The sequence below is a fragment of the Delphinapterus leucas genome, chromosome 4 (genome assembly GCF_059928025.1).
Source record: "Delphinapterus leucas isolate spDelLeu-1000000601 "Yukka" chromosome 4, BTC_Dleu_Yukka2, whole genome shotgun sequence".
NCBI lineage: Eukaryota > Metazoa > Chordata > Mammalia > Artiodactyla > Monodontidae > Delphinapterus > Delphinapterus leucas.
In genome coordinates this window covers 121,307,137-121,321,861 of record NC_143132.1, presented here as the reverse complement: position 1 = coordinate 121,321,861, position 14,725 = coordinate 121,307,137, and the positions used below count along the sequence as shown (strand labels likewise).

At 39.0% G+C, this 14,725-nt stretch overlaps 1 protein-coding gene across 2 annotated transcripts in view; it reads right to left on the bottom strand.

Moving 5' to 3' along the window:
• HLTF (helicase like transcription factor) overlaps positions 1 to 14,109 on the bottom strand; it is a 59,205-nt gene extending 45,096 nt beyond the window's left edge. For both annotated transcript variants that reach the window (XM_022582724.3, XM_022582725.3), the window contains exons 1-2: positions 13,879 to 14,109; positions 12,478 to 12,685 (exon numbers count right to left, since the gene is read on the bottom strand). In XM_022582724.3, the coding sequence (XP_022438432.2) occupies positions 12,478 to 12,685; positions 13,879 to 13,898 (228 nt within the window). In that variant the 5' untranslated portion in view covers positions 13,899 to 14,109. The remainder of the gene's footprint in view (positions 1 to 12,477; positions 12,686 to 13,878) is intronic.
• Positions 14,110 to 14,725: the final 616 nt, after the last annotated feature.

Genomic DNA, 14,725 nt, shown 5'->3' with positions numbered 1-14,725 from the left:
GTGATATCATACGATATTTATCTTTCTCTGTCTGGCTTACTTCACTTATTATGATAATCTTTAGGTCCATCCACGTTGCTGCAAAGGGCATTATCTCATTCTCTTCTATGGCTGAGTAATATTCCATTGTATAGATATACCATATCTTTATCCATCCATCTGTTGATGGACATTGAGGTTGCTTCCATGTCTTGGCTATTGTAAATAGTGCTGCAATGAACATTGGTGTGCATAGATCTTTCTGAATTACAGTTTTCTCTGGATATATGCCCAGGAGTGGGATTACAGGATCATATGATTTAGAGTTGCTATATTATTTAAAACGTCTACTTTTCAACAACAACAAGAGAGACATGCAAAGAAACAAGAAAGTACAGCTCACACAAAGGAAAAAAGCTATCAATCATCTACCCATAAGGAAGCACAGATGCTTGACCTACTAGAAAAAAACTTAAGTTTTAATTTTAAATATGTTCAAAGATCTAAAGCAAACCATGTCTGCAGAACTAAAGGAAAGCATGAGAACTATGTCTCGCCAAATAGAAATTCTGGAGTCAAAATGTATGTAGATAACTAAAGTCTAAGATTCACTAAAGAGGCTCAAACATCAGATATGAGCAGGCAGAAGAAAGAATCAATGAAGTTGTTGACAGGTCAACTGAGACTATAATGTCTGAGGAACAGTTATAGTTTGAGGAACAGAAAGAAAAAAGAATGATGAAAGATGAACAGATCCTGTGGGATAACAGCAAGCATACCAACACACACATGATGAGAGTCTCAGAAGGAGAGGAGAAAAAGAGGTAGAGAGAATATCTGAAGAAATAATAGCTAAAAACTTCCCAAATTTGATGAAAAAACATTAATCTACATATTTAAGAAGCTCAACAGGGCTTCCCTGGTAGCACAGTGGTTGAGAGTCCACCTGCCGATGCAGGGGACATGAGTTTGTGCCCCGGTCTGGGAGGATCCCACGTGCCACGAAGCGGCTGGGCCCGTGAGCCATGGCCGCTGGGCCTGCACATCCGGAGGTTGTGCTCCGCAATGGGAGAGGCCACAACAGTGAGAGGCCTGCATACGGCAAAAAAAAAAAAAAGCTCAACAAACTCCAAGTAAAAACAACTCAAAGACATTCAAACCCAGACACATCAAAATCAAACTGTGGAAAGTACACTGAAAGCAACTGAGAGAAACAACTCATTACATACAGGGGATCCTCAATAAGATTAACATCTGATTTTTCACCAGAAACCCATGGAGACAGTGGGATAACTTCTCAAAGTGCTAAAAGAAAAAAATTCAACCAAGAATTCTATATCTGGAAAAACTATCCTTCAAAAATAAAAAAGAAATTAAGAAGTTCCCAGATAAACAAAAACTGACAGAATCCATCACTAGCTGACCTACCCTACAAGAAATATTAAAAGAAGACCTTCAGGCTGAAATCAAAGGCACTAGACAGTAACTTGAATCTACATGAAGAAATAAAAAGCACAGGTAAAGGTAATTACACAGGTAAATATAAAAGACAGTATAAAATTTTTTAGTTGTAACTTTTCCCTCCTATCTGATTTAAAAGGACATAATCATTATAAACCTGTATTGATGAACATATGATGTATATAAAGAATTAATCTGTATGAAAACAGCATAAAGAAGTAGGAAGTAAGACAACAGAACTATCTCAAAGCAAGGTTTTTATAAACAATTGAAATTAAGTTGCCATAAATCCAAACTAGATTCTTATGAATTAAGATGTTAGTAGTTCCCAAGGGCAACTACTAAGAAAATAACTCAAAATATATAATAAACAACCAGGGAACTACTATGGTACACTAGGAAATACTTAACACAAAAGATTTAACACAAAAGAAGGCGGAAATGAAGGCCAGACCCAAGGGCCACATATTCTATGATTCCATTTACATGAAATGTCTAGAGTTAAGTAAATCCATAGAAACAGAACATAAATTGATGGATGCCATGGGCTAAGGGGAGAGAGTAATATGGAGTGATTACTAATGGGTACAGGGTTTTGGGAATGATGAAAATGTTTTGGAATCAGTGCGGATGGTTTTACAACCTTGTGAATATCTAAAAACCACTGAATTGTACACTTACAAATGATAAATTTTATGGTACGTGAATTACCTAAATTTTTTTAACTGCCTGAAAAATACACAAGAAACCTGCTTTAAACCTCTCCCAGCATCTGTTTACTGACTCAAGAGACTACAGCCTGACCAACCAGATTATCAGACAAATATTCCTCTCTAATAATTCTCTCTAATAATTCCTCTTTGAAGATATTCTGTGAGGCATAGCTCTGTTCTCTACCAGACCGCCTCCCCATTGCCACTGCTTATAGCATGATCTTCGTTAAACCAGATATGCAAATTCCAGAAAATATATAACCAAAAGAAGTAGGGCAAAACGTTGAGACTATAAAAACAAAGAAAACATGATCCAAGCACATGACAAAAAAGGATATATTAGTAAAACAAGATTAAGATGACAACAAAAAGACAGAAATAGGACTAATTATAACAATACTTTTAGAATAGAATGGAAAAGAAATAATCTACTTTATTATAAAATAAAGATTTTGATGGGTCAAGACATAAAAAATGTAAACATAAGCAAATTGAAAACATTTTTAAAAAGTTAAAAATTAATAATGCCACCAATACTATATAACAAATCTTAGGTGATACAGCCAATGTTGTACTTTGAAGAACGTTTAAAAGATTAAAATCTTTTATTATTAACATTAAGTGTTCGAATCAAGAATGCAAAAATAAAATAAAATAAAATGGACCTAAGGAAAATAGGATAACAGAATGTAAAAGAGAAATCAATGACCAAAGCAAGATGATAGATTGTTGTGCCGGGAGGAACCAAGATGGCGGAGTAGAAGGACGTGCTCTCACTCCCTCTTATGAGAACACCAGAATCACAACTAGCTGCTGGACAGTCATCGACAGGAAGACACTGGAACTCACCAAAAAAGATAACCCACATCCAAAGACAAAGGAGAAGCCACAATGAGACGGTACGAGGGGCACAATCACAGTAAAATCAAATCCCATAACTGCTGGGTGGGTGACTCACAGACTGGAGAACACTTATTCCACAGAAGTCCACCCACTGCAGTGAAGGTACTGAGCCCCCCGTCAGGCTTCCCAACCTGGGGGTCCAGCAATGGGAAGAGGAATTCTCAGAGAATCAGAATTTGAACCCTAGTGGGATTTGATTGCAGGACTTCGACAGGACTGGGGGAAACAGAGACTCCACTCTTGGAGGGCACAAAGTAGTGTGCGCATCGGGACCCAGGGGAAGGAGCAGTGACCCCAGGGGAGAATGAACAAGACCTACCTGTTAGTGTTGGAGGGTCTCCTGCAGAGGCGGGGGGTGGCTGTGGCTCACCCTGGGGACAAGGACACTCGCAGCAGAAGTTCTGGGAAGTACTCCTTGGTGTAAGCCCTCCCAGAGTCTGTCATTAGCCCCACCAAAGAGCCCAGGTAGGGTCCAGTGTTGGGTTGCCCCAGGCCAAACAACCAACAGGGAGGGAACCCAGCCCACCCATCAACAGTCAAGTGGATTAAAGTTTTACTGAGCTCTGCCCACCAAAGCAACAGTCAGCTCTACCCACCACCAGTCCCTCTCATCAAACCTCTTAGATAGCCTCATCCACCAGAGAGCAGACAGCAGAAGCAAGAAGAACTACAATCCTGCAGCCTGTGGAACAAAAACCACATTCACAGAAAGATGAAAAGGCAGAGGGCTATATACCAGATGAAGGAACAAGATAAAACCCCAGAAAAACAACTAAATGAAGTAGAGATAGGCAACCTTCCAGAAGAGGAATTCAGAATAATGATAGTGAAGATGATCCAGGACCTCAGAAAAAGAATGGAAGCAAAGATCGAAAAGATGCAAGAAATGTTTAACAAAGACATAGAAGAATTAAAGAACAAAAAACCAGAGATGAACAATAAAATAAATGAAAACTACACTAGAAGGAATCTAGAGCAGGATAACTGAGGCAGAAGAATGGATAAGTGACCTAGAAGACAGAATGGTGGAATTCACTGCTGTGGAACAGACTAAAGAAAAAAGAATGGAAAGAAACGAAGACAGACTAAGAGACCTCTGGGACAACATTAAACGCAACAACATTCGCATTATAGGGGTCCCAGAAGGAGAAGAGAGAGAGAAATGACCAGAGAAAATATCTGAAGAGATTACAGTCGAAAACTTCCCTAACATGGGAAAGGAAATAGCCACCCAAGTCCAGGAAGCACAGCAAGTCGCATACAGGATAAACCCAAGGAGAAACACACCGATACACAGAGTAATTAAATTGGCAAAAATTAAAGACAAAGAAAAATTATTGAAAGCAGCAAGGGAAAAACGACAAATAACATAAAAGGGAACTCCCATAAGGTTAACAGCTGATTTCTCAGCAGAAACTCTACAAGCCAGAAGGAAGTGGCATGATATACTTAAAGTGAGGAAAGGGAAGAACCTACAACCAAGATTACTCTACCTGGCAAGGATCTCATTCAGATTCGATGAGGAGCCAAAAGCTTTACAGGCAAGCAAAAGCTAAGAGAATTCAGCACCACCAAACCAGCTCTACAACAAACGCTAAAGGAACTTCTCTAAGTGGGAAACACAAGAGAAGAAAAGGACCTATAAAAACAAACCCAAAACAATTAAGAAAATGGTAATAGAAACATACATATCAACAATTACCTTAAATGTGAATGTATTAAACGTTCCAACCAAAAGACATTCAGGCTTGCTGAAAGGATACAAAAACAAGACCCATATATATGCTGTCTACGAGAGACCCACTTCAGACCTAGGGACACATACAGAATGAAAGTGAGGGGATGGAGATGGAAAAAGATATTCCATGCAAATGGAAATCAAAAGAAAGCTGGAGTAGCAATACTCATATCAAATAGACTTTAGAATAAAGAATGTTACAAGAGACAAGGAAGGACACTATATAATGATCAAGGGATCAATCCAAGAAGAAGATATAACAATTATAAATACATATGCACCCAACATAGGAGCACCTCAATACATAAGGCAACTGCTAACAGCTCTAAAAGAGGAAATCGACAGTAACACGATAATAGTGGGGGACTTTAACACCTCGCTTACACCAATGGACAGATCATCCAAAATGAAAATAAATAAGGAAACACAAGCTTTAAATGATACAACAGACCAGATAGATTTAATTGATATTTATAGGACGTTCCAACGAAAAACAGCATATTACACTTTCTTCTCAAGTGCGTATGGAATATTCTCCAGGACAGATCACATCTTGGGTCACAAAGCAAGCCTCAGTAAATTTAAGAAAACAAATCACATCAACGCTATGAGATTAGAAATCAATTACAGGGAAAAAACCGTAAAGAACACAAACACATGGAGGCTAAACAATACATTACTAAATAACCAAGAGATTACTGAAGAAATCAAAGAGGAAATCAAAAAATACCTAGAGACAAATGACAGTGAAAACACGAAGATCCAAAAACTATGGGATGGCAGAGCGGCTGGGCCTGTGAGCCATGGCTGCCGGACCCGCGCGTCCGGAGCCTGTGCTCTGCAACTGGAGAGGCCACAACAGTGAGAGGCCCGCGTACCGCAAAAAACAAACAAAACCTATGGGATGCAGCAAAAGCAGTTCTGAGAGGGAAATTTATAGCTATACAAGCCTACCTCAAGAAACAAGAAAAATCTCAAATATACAATATAACCTTACACCTAAAGGAACTAGAGAAAGAAGAACAAATAAAACCCAAAGTTAGCAGAAGGAAAGAAATCATAAAGATCAGAGCAGAAGTAAATGAAATAGAAACAAAGAAAACAACAGCAAAGATCAATAAAACTAAAAGCTGGTTCTCTAAGGATAAACAAAATTGATAAACCATTAGCCAGACTCATCAAGAAAAAGAGGGAGAGGACTCAAATCAATAAAATTAGAAATGAAAAAGGAGAAGTTACAACAGGCACCACAGAAATACAAAGCATCCTAAAAGACTACTACAAGCAACTCTATGCCAATAAATTGGACAACCTGGAAGAAATGGACAAATTCTTAGAAAGGTATAAACTTCCAAGACTGAACCAGGAAGGTATAGAAAATATGAACAGACCAATCACAAGTAATGAAATTGAAACTGTCATTAAAAATCTTCCAACAAACAAAAGTCCAGGACCAGATGGCTTCACAGGTGAATTCTATCAAATATTTAGAGAAGAGCGAACACCCATCCTTCTCAAACTCTTCCGAACTGCAGAGGAAGGAACACTCCCGAACTCATTCCATGAGGCCACCATCACCCTGATACCAAAACCAGACAAAGATACTACAAAGAAAGAAAATTACAGACCAATATCACTCACGAATATAGATGCAAAAGTCCTCAACAAAATACTAGCAAACAAAATCCAACAACACATTAAAAGGATCATACACCATGATAAAGTGGAATTTATCCCAGGGATGCAAGGATTCTTCAATGTAAGGAAATCAATCAATGTGATACACCATATTAACAAATTGAAGAATAAAAGCCAAACGGTCATCTCAATAGATGCAGAAAAAGTTTCTAAAAAATTCAACACCCATTTATGATAAAAACTCTACAGAAAGTGGGCATAGAGGGAACCTACCTCAACATAATAAAGGCCATATACGACAAACCCACAGCAAACATCATTCTCAATGGTGAAAAATTGAAAGCATTTCCTCTAAGATCAGGAACAAGACAAGGATGTCCACTCTCACCACTATCATTCAACATAGTTTTGGAAGTCCTAGCCACGGCAATCAGAGAAGAAAAAGAAATAAAAGGAATACAAATTGGAAAAGAAGAAGTAAAACTGTCTCTGCAGATATCATGTTACTATACACAGAGAATCCTAAAAATGCCACCGGAAAACTACTAGAGTTAATCAATGAATTTGGTAAAATTGCAGGATACAAGATTAATGCACAGAAATCTCTTGCATTCCTATACACTAATGATGAAAAATCTGAAAGAGAAATTAAGGAAACACTCCCATTTACCAATGCAACAAAAAGAATAAAATAACTAGGCATAAACCTACCTAGGGAGACAAAAGACCTGTATGCAGAAAACCATAAGACACTGATGAAAGAAATTAAAGATAATACCAACAGATAGAGAGATATACCATGTTCTTGGATTGGAAGAATCAATATTGTGAAAATGACTACACTACCGAAAGCAATCTACAGATTCAATGCAATCCCTATCAAATTACCAATGGCATTTTTTACGGAACTAGAACAAAAAATCTTAAAATTTGTATGGAGACACAAAAGACCCCGAATAGCCAAAGCAGTCTTGAGGGAAAAAACCGAGCTGGAGGAATCAGACTCCCTGACTTCAGACTATACTACAAAGCTACAGTAATCAAGACAATATGGTACTGGCACAAAAACAGAAACATAGATCAATGGAACAAGATAGAAAGCCCAGAGATAAACCCACGCACCTATGGTCAACTAATCTATGACAAAGGAGGCAAGGATATACAATGGAGAAAAGACAGTCTCTTCAATAAGTGGTGCTGGGAAAACTGCACAGCTACATGTAAAAGAATGAAATTAGAACAATCCCTAACACCATACACAAAAATAAACTCAAAATGGGTTAGAGACCTAAATGTAAGACTGGACACTATAAAACTCTTAGAGGAACACATAGGAAGAACACTCTGACATAAATCACAAAAAGATCTTTTTTGATCCACCTCCTAGAGTAATGGAAATAAAAACAAAAATAAATAAATGGGACCTAATGAAACTTAAAAGCTTTTGCAAAGCAAAGGAAACCATAAACAAGACGAAAAGACAACCCTCAGAATGGGAGAAAATATTTGCAAAGGAATCAACGAACAAAGGATTAATCTCCAAAATGTATAAACAACTCATGCAGCTCAATATTAAAGAAACAAACAACCCAATCCAAAAATGTGCAGAAGACCTTAATAGACATTTCTCCAAAGAAAATATACACATGGCCAAGAAGCACAGGAAAAGCTGCTCACCATCACTGATTATGAGAGAAATGAAAATCAAAACTACAGTGAGGTATCACCTCACACCAGTTAGAATGGGCTTCATAAGAAAATCTACAAACAAATGCCGGAGAGGGTGTGGAGAAAAGGGAACCCTCTTGCACTGTTGGTGGAAATGTAAATTGATACAGCCACTATGGAGAACAGTATGGAGGTTCCTTAAAAAGTAAAAATAGAATTATCATATGATCCAGCAATCCCACTACTGGGCATATACCCAGAGAAAACCATAATTCAAAAAGACACATGCACCCCAATGTTCATTGCAGCACTATTTACAATAGCCAGGTCATGGAAGCAACCTAAATGCCCAACGACAGACGAATGGATAAAGAAGATGTGGTACATATATACAATGGAATATTACTCAGCCATAAAAAGGAACAAAACTGAGTCATTTTTTGAGATGTGGATGGATCTAGAGACTGTCATACAGAGTGAAGTAAGTCTGAATGAGAAAAACAAATATTGTATATTAACACATGTATGTGGAACCTAGAAAAATGGTATAGATCAACCAGTTTACAGGGCAGAAGTTGAGACACAGATGTAGAGAACAAACGTATGGACACCAAGGTGGGAAAGCCGCAGGGGTGAGGGGATGGTAGTGTGCTGAATTGGGCGATTGGGATTGACAAGTATACACTGATGTGTATAAAACTGATGACTAATAAGAACCTGCTGTATAAAAAAATTTTAAAAAAAGAAAGATGATAATCATAAAAAAATCCAAGAAAGATTACTTGAAAAGATGAAACAGATAAATCTCTATCAAGGCTAATGAATAAAAAATAAGAATAGACACAAATACATAACACAAACAATGAAAAGAGGAATACAACCATAAACACAGTTTTACATGTATATGACTACTATGCAAACTCCGTGGCAATAAGTTTGAAAATATAAATGGATGCTTTTCTTTAAAAATATGAATTGCCAAAATTGACTCAAGACGTATCTGAATTATGGTGAGTTTGAATGAAGCCAGACTTAAAAAGTACACACTATATGATTCAATGTATATGAAGCTCTAGGGAATTCCCTGGCAGTCCAGTGCTTAGGACTCTGTGCTTCCACCACAGGGGGTACGGGTTCGATCCCTTGTCAGGGAACTAAGGTCTCACATTTTTGCATGCCGCGTGGCGCAGCCAAAAAAAAAAGTATATGAAGCTCTAGAATAAACTAAACTACAGTGATAGAAGTCAGACTGGTGGTTCTTCAGGCAGAGGCAGGGATGAAGGACTGCAACAGAATACAAGAGAACTTTAGAGGTAATGGAAATGATCTATATGTTGATGGGGTGGTGATGATCAGGTATATAGCTTTGTTAAAACTCTTAGAATCATACACTTCAAATGCTTGCATTTGTAAATATATATATATATAAATCACATCTCAATAAAGCGGAAAAAAGTTGAAAATAATAAAAAGCATGCAAAGATAAATACCTCAATTTTTATTACAAGATTTCTGTCAGTTATGAACTCGAAAACATCAACAAGAAAAAGTACAACGAAGATCTGTATTGACATGAAAAGATATTCCTAATATTTTACTTTAGAAAAGGTGATTACTATAGTAGACATAATATGATCCTCTTTTTTTTTTTTTTTTTTTTTGCGGTACGCGGGCCTCTCACTGCTGTGGCCTCTCCCGCTGCGGAGCACAGGCCCCAGACGCACAGGCTCAGCGGCCATGGCTCATGGGCCCAGCCACTCCGCGGCATGTGGGATCCTCCCGGACCGGGGCTCAAACCCACGTCCCCTGCATCGGCAGGCAGACTCTCAACCACGGCGCCACCAGGGAAGCCCTGATCCTCATTTTTATTAATATATAATACGATTTAAAGTCACATGTATATTTTCTCAGAGTAAAGCGTGGAGGACACGACAACATAAGTTGTGATTCTGGATTCAGGTAGAGTTGATACTTTTTCTTTTAGCCATTTTAAAATAATAAATGTGTATTACTTATAAAATAAATAATATACATTTTGTAAAATAAAAAAATTAATGATTAGTTTTAATCAGCTCATCACATTTGTATTAGCTTACCAGTGTCACAGAAATTATTCTAAAATCAACAAATAGTGATAGTTCTAAGATCAATAACAAGCATGATCTAATATTTCACAATGGCTTAAAATAATTTAAAAACAATGTTACATTTTGAAAATATTTCACAAATCCAAAATAGGAAAGTTCCGAAATGAATATGAGAGCTAGAGAACAGATGGATATATGAACTGAGAACTGACACATTTCAGGAAAAAATTAGAAAAGAAAAACTATTTCAGAATTAAAGAATAAAGTAGAAAGAACACAAAAGTGAACAGATCTTGTAAAAAACATGGTAAGGGAAATAAATGATGAAAAACAGAAAAGTGAAAAAATATGATAAAAAGGATTTCAGAGGAACAGGCATTTACATATGGCATACGTATATGCAGAGGAGATGTAATACCGAGAGAACAGAATGGAGTCCTTTGAAGAAAAACAAGCTCTGAAACAAAACAAACATTTAAAACCATAATTAGGGCTTCCCTGGTGGCGCAGTGGTTGAGAGTCCGCCTGCCAATGCAGGGGACACGGTCCGGGAAGATCCCACATGCCGCGGAGCGGCTGGGCCCGTTGAGCCATGGCTGCTGGGCCTGCGTGTCCGGAGCCTGTGCTCTGCAACAGGAGAGGCCACAACAGTGAGAGGCCCGCGTACCGCAAAAATAAACAAACAAAAAATAATAATTAAAGTTTTCTGAAATAGAAGAAAATGAAGTTACAGAACAGTCAACACTAAGACATTGCCTAATGAAACTTTTGGACTTTCAAGATAAGGAAAAATATCCTTTAGTTATCCAAGCAAAATAATTCCAATTGATCTACATGGGAGAGAAATCATATTGGCATCAGAATTTTAACCAGCAACATTATATACAACACCAAGATATTATGGAGAGAAAATATGGGTCAAGGATTTTATATTCAACCAAATTGTCCTTGAAGCATATAAGTACCACAAGTACAAACAACAAAACTCAGGAAATATTGTCCCTTCCTAAGGAATCTCCTAGACAACACACTTCAGACAACCATAAAATGACCTGAGAAGCTCTAATATTACAAAGAAAATATGAGAGAATAAAACACTAGACAATTCTTTCCCAAGGAATCTCCCACAAAATATACTTCAGACAACCAAAAAATGATCTGAGAAGCTTCGCCATAAGAAAAATATGGGGGAATGGAAGAACTGGTAAATCCAACTTTCCATAAAACAATATATGCAGTTTCTGCAATAAATCAATGACATGAAACAAAGAGCAGGGAGGTGACTTACATAACAACCAAAGGTACTATTATTAACTTGTTTTGATCCTGATTCAAACAAATTAACAATAAAAAGGCATTTTTAAACAATTAAGAAAACTGATTATGTATTAGTTGTAGGATGTAATAGAGAATTATTATTAATTTTGTTAAGTACAACAATGTAAGAAAATGCCTGAATTTTTTTAGAGATACACACTTAAATGTTGTAAAGTGATACAGCTGGAATATTTAATACCCAAGAAAAAGAGAAAAAGTGATGAAGCTAATCTGCAAAAAACTTGTTAACTACTGAATCTGGATCATGGGTATATGGAAGTTTACTGTATTATTCTTCTTTTATGCATGTCTGAAATTTTTCATAATTAAAAAAATAAAACTAGAGATATATCATCCAGATAACACAGAGGCATACTAGACAACCATGACAAAGACAACTGTTTTCTCCATCTTTGTCTCTGTTCTCTTCTCTCTCTCTCACACACACACACACACACACACACACACACACGATGCAGAGAATAGAGATACAAAAAGATAAACACAGGAAGAAAAAAAAGTACCTAAAAATAGACAATTCCCTTATCTAGTATGAACTGATCTTCCTAAATTAAAAATATTAAAGTGTAGAAATGTGCTAAGGGACAGGAGAGGAGAAAGCAATGGACTGACTTGGAAGTCATTTTGCAAATGTACCACATAGTATCTGTGCTTTTTGAGCAAATCATTTAACCTTCCTGAGCTTCACTTCTACAAGGGGATAACAGATGTCCTATCTACCTCAGAGACACTATAATGATCAAATGAGACCATACAGGAAACAATGCTTTGTATATTATAACCATGATATAAAGTAAAAGAATATTAATAATTAGGTATTTGTTATCTCTTGCCCAGATATATTTCAATTACTTAAAGTAAATATTTACTGCATATATCACCTTCTAATCCTTATTTTCTACATAAATGACATATCATATCACATTAACTTAATATCTAATGTTATACTCACTACTCCTGTGTAATAGCGTAGTCCAACTACATGACCTCTCAAAGTTCCAAATAAAACTGAATCTAGCTCTTCATCGCTCGTTAGGAAATCATCTGGAGGAATAATATCTTGGAATTCAAAACGCGGAAAGAAAGTTGGATATGAGAGGCGTGGAAAATTTCCATGGACTCCGTACTGGACAGTTTGCAAGTACTTCCAAACAGGATCTCTATTAAAAAAACAAAAAAAAAACAAAAACAACAAAAAAAAACCACACACACAGAAAAACAATACAATATTTAACCAAATATTTCTCAAAGACCATACCATATTTAACGGCCAATTGTTTTCTCACATTTTACTTCAACAAATTAAATCTTATGTGGGAAGTGCTGTATAAAGATTAATCGCGTTCCTCTGGTTAAAGCAAGAATTGGAGTGACGGAGGTTTCTAGAAACCCTACCTGTTCAATAATGTGTCTTCTACCCTGAGGTATTCAAAGTGAAAACCCCAATAAGGGTTCACAAATCTCTTTCCTAGTCTGCATCACCTACTTAAACTGAAATATATGTGATGTCTGTAACTAATTATACACCAAAATTTCAATACATCTTGAGCTAGAAGAGACTTGAAAACACTGAACTTTTTTACACGAAGCCATTTATAGCTCTACAAATAATACATCCAGCAACCACTACTTTAATTCCCTTCGACTAGAACCCTTATTTTATTCAGGTACCCTAACGGTGCCATCATGGGAAGCTGACCTCAAGCCCCCGACTCCCGTTGGTTTAAGGGTAACCTCAACCCCCCGATGGAGAATTGTTTCCGGAACGGTTATGTAAACCAATTTGGACAATGAAAAGTAAGAGGAAGTCGGCTGGGAGACTTCCAGGAAGCTTCTACTTTGCTAAGAACGGAGAGAAGCTATTTCCCCTGCGTTCTCCTTGCACGTCACGCGTCCTGCTTTTGGCTCCTCTGCAGATATGTATTTGCACGTCTGTGCATACACATCAATTGTGAGGTGCTTGGGGACAGGGGCTGTCTTACCCGGCCCTTTCGGCCGAGCACAATGCCCGGCGCACAGTGGGTATCTCATGGGTGTTTTGTGGAATAAAGCACAGGGCGAGAAGAGACACCGGCTAAGGAGTGGAGCTCAGAGCCCCAGGCCCCCTACAGCCCTTAACAGAGATTTCCCCAAGGCCCTGGCAAGAGAGTCGCCTGAGGAGCCTCCCCTCGCCCGCGGAGACTCTGCATTTATTTCTCCCGCGGCTATAGGAGCCGCCAGCGGGACGAACGCCAGCTGCGCAGCTCGCAAGGGGAACGCGAAGGAAACGCGGGGAAGGTCAGGTTCATCTGGGGACGCGGCCACGCCGTTACCCTCGGCGCCCCACCCCCTCCGCCCCCTTCACCCCCTTCACCTCTTGAACATCCAGGACATGGCGCTGAGTGGATGACGAGAGGTACTTAGGCGCCCGGTTTCGTTCTCGAGCCGCCTGGATAAGCCTCCTTCCAGACCCCGGGGCCGAAAAGCCTGGGACAGGTTCCGAGGGCCGAAGCAAGAGCGCGCTTCAGCAAGGTAAGACGCAGCAAGCCGAGCCAGACGTCGACGCCGTCTTCTTCCAGCAGCAATGTGAGAGGCCAGCGACGCTTTGTGACTGGCACCCGGAACGTCCAATCCCGAGGAGGAGCCTACGGAGACCAACCAAGCAGAGCACAGAAGGGTGAGCAACTCCGCCCCGCGCAGCGATTCAAAGACGGGAGGAGGGGGTCCCGGCTGCAGGGGCGGTTCCATCCGGGTTCTTCCCCGCCCCCAAGGCAGGGGCGAGGGAAAGCCACGCGGTTCGAGGAGCCCGCCTGCAGTGCACAGGATGTACACGTTTCTGTTTGATTCCCCGACTCAATGAAAGGGCGACGCCTCTCCTTTCCGCTGTTTCCCTCAGGCCCTAAGCCTCGGCCCCATTCTTCAGGTCCTACCACCATCCTGCCTCTAATTTTCCCTTTATCTTATGGGACATGTAGTAGTGTCTTCCACTGCGTAAGCTCCTTTCCTTCGTTTATCTGCGGTGAATCCGGGTAGTTGCCCTCAAAATATGCATTTTAAGCCCCACGAGCGAATCAATGAGCCACACCGGGTACAGAGAGCTTAATCGCAATTTAGATTTATGGCGTTCCCCATCCATCTCTCCATCTCTCCCTCTCCCCCTCTCCCACCACCCCCACCTTTTGGGGGGGGGATTTTCATTTCTACTAGAGGAAAACCATAAA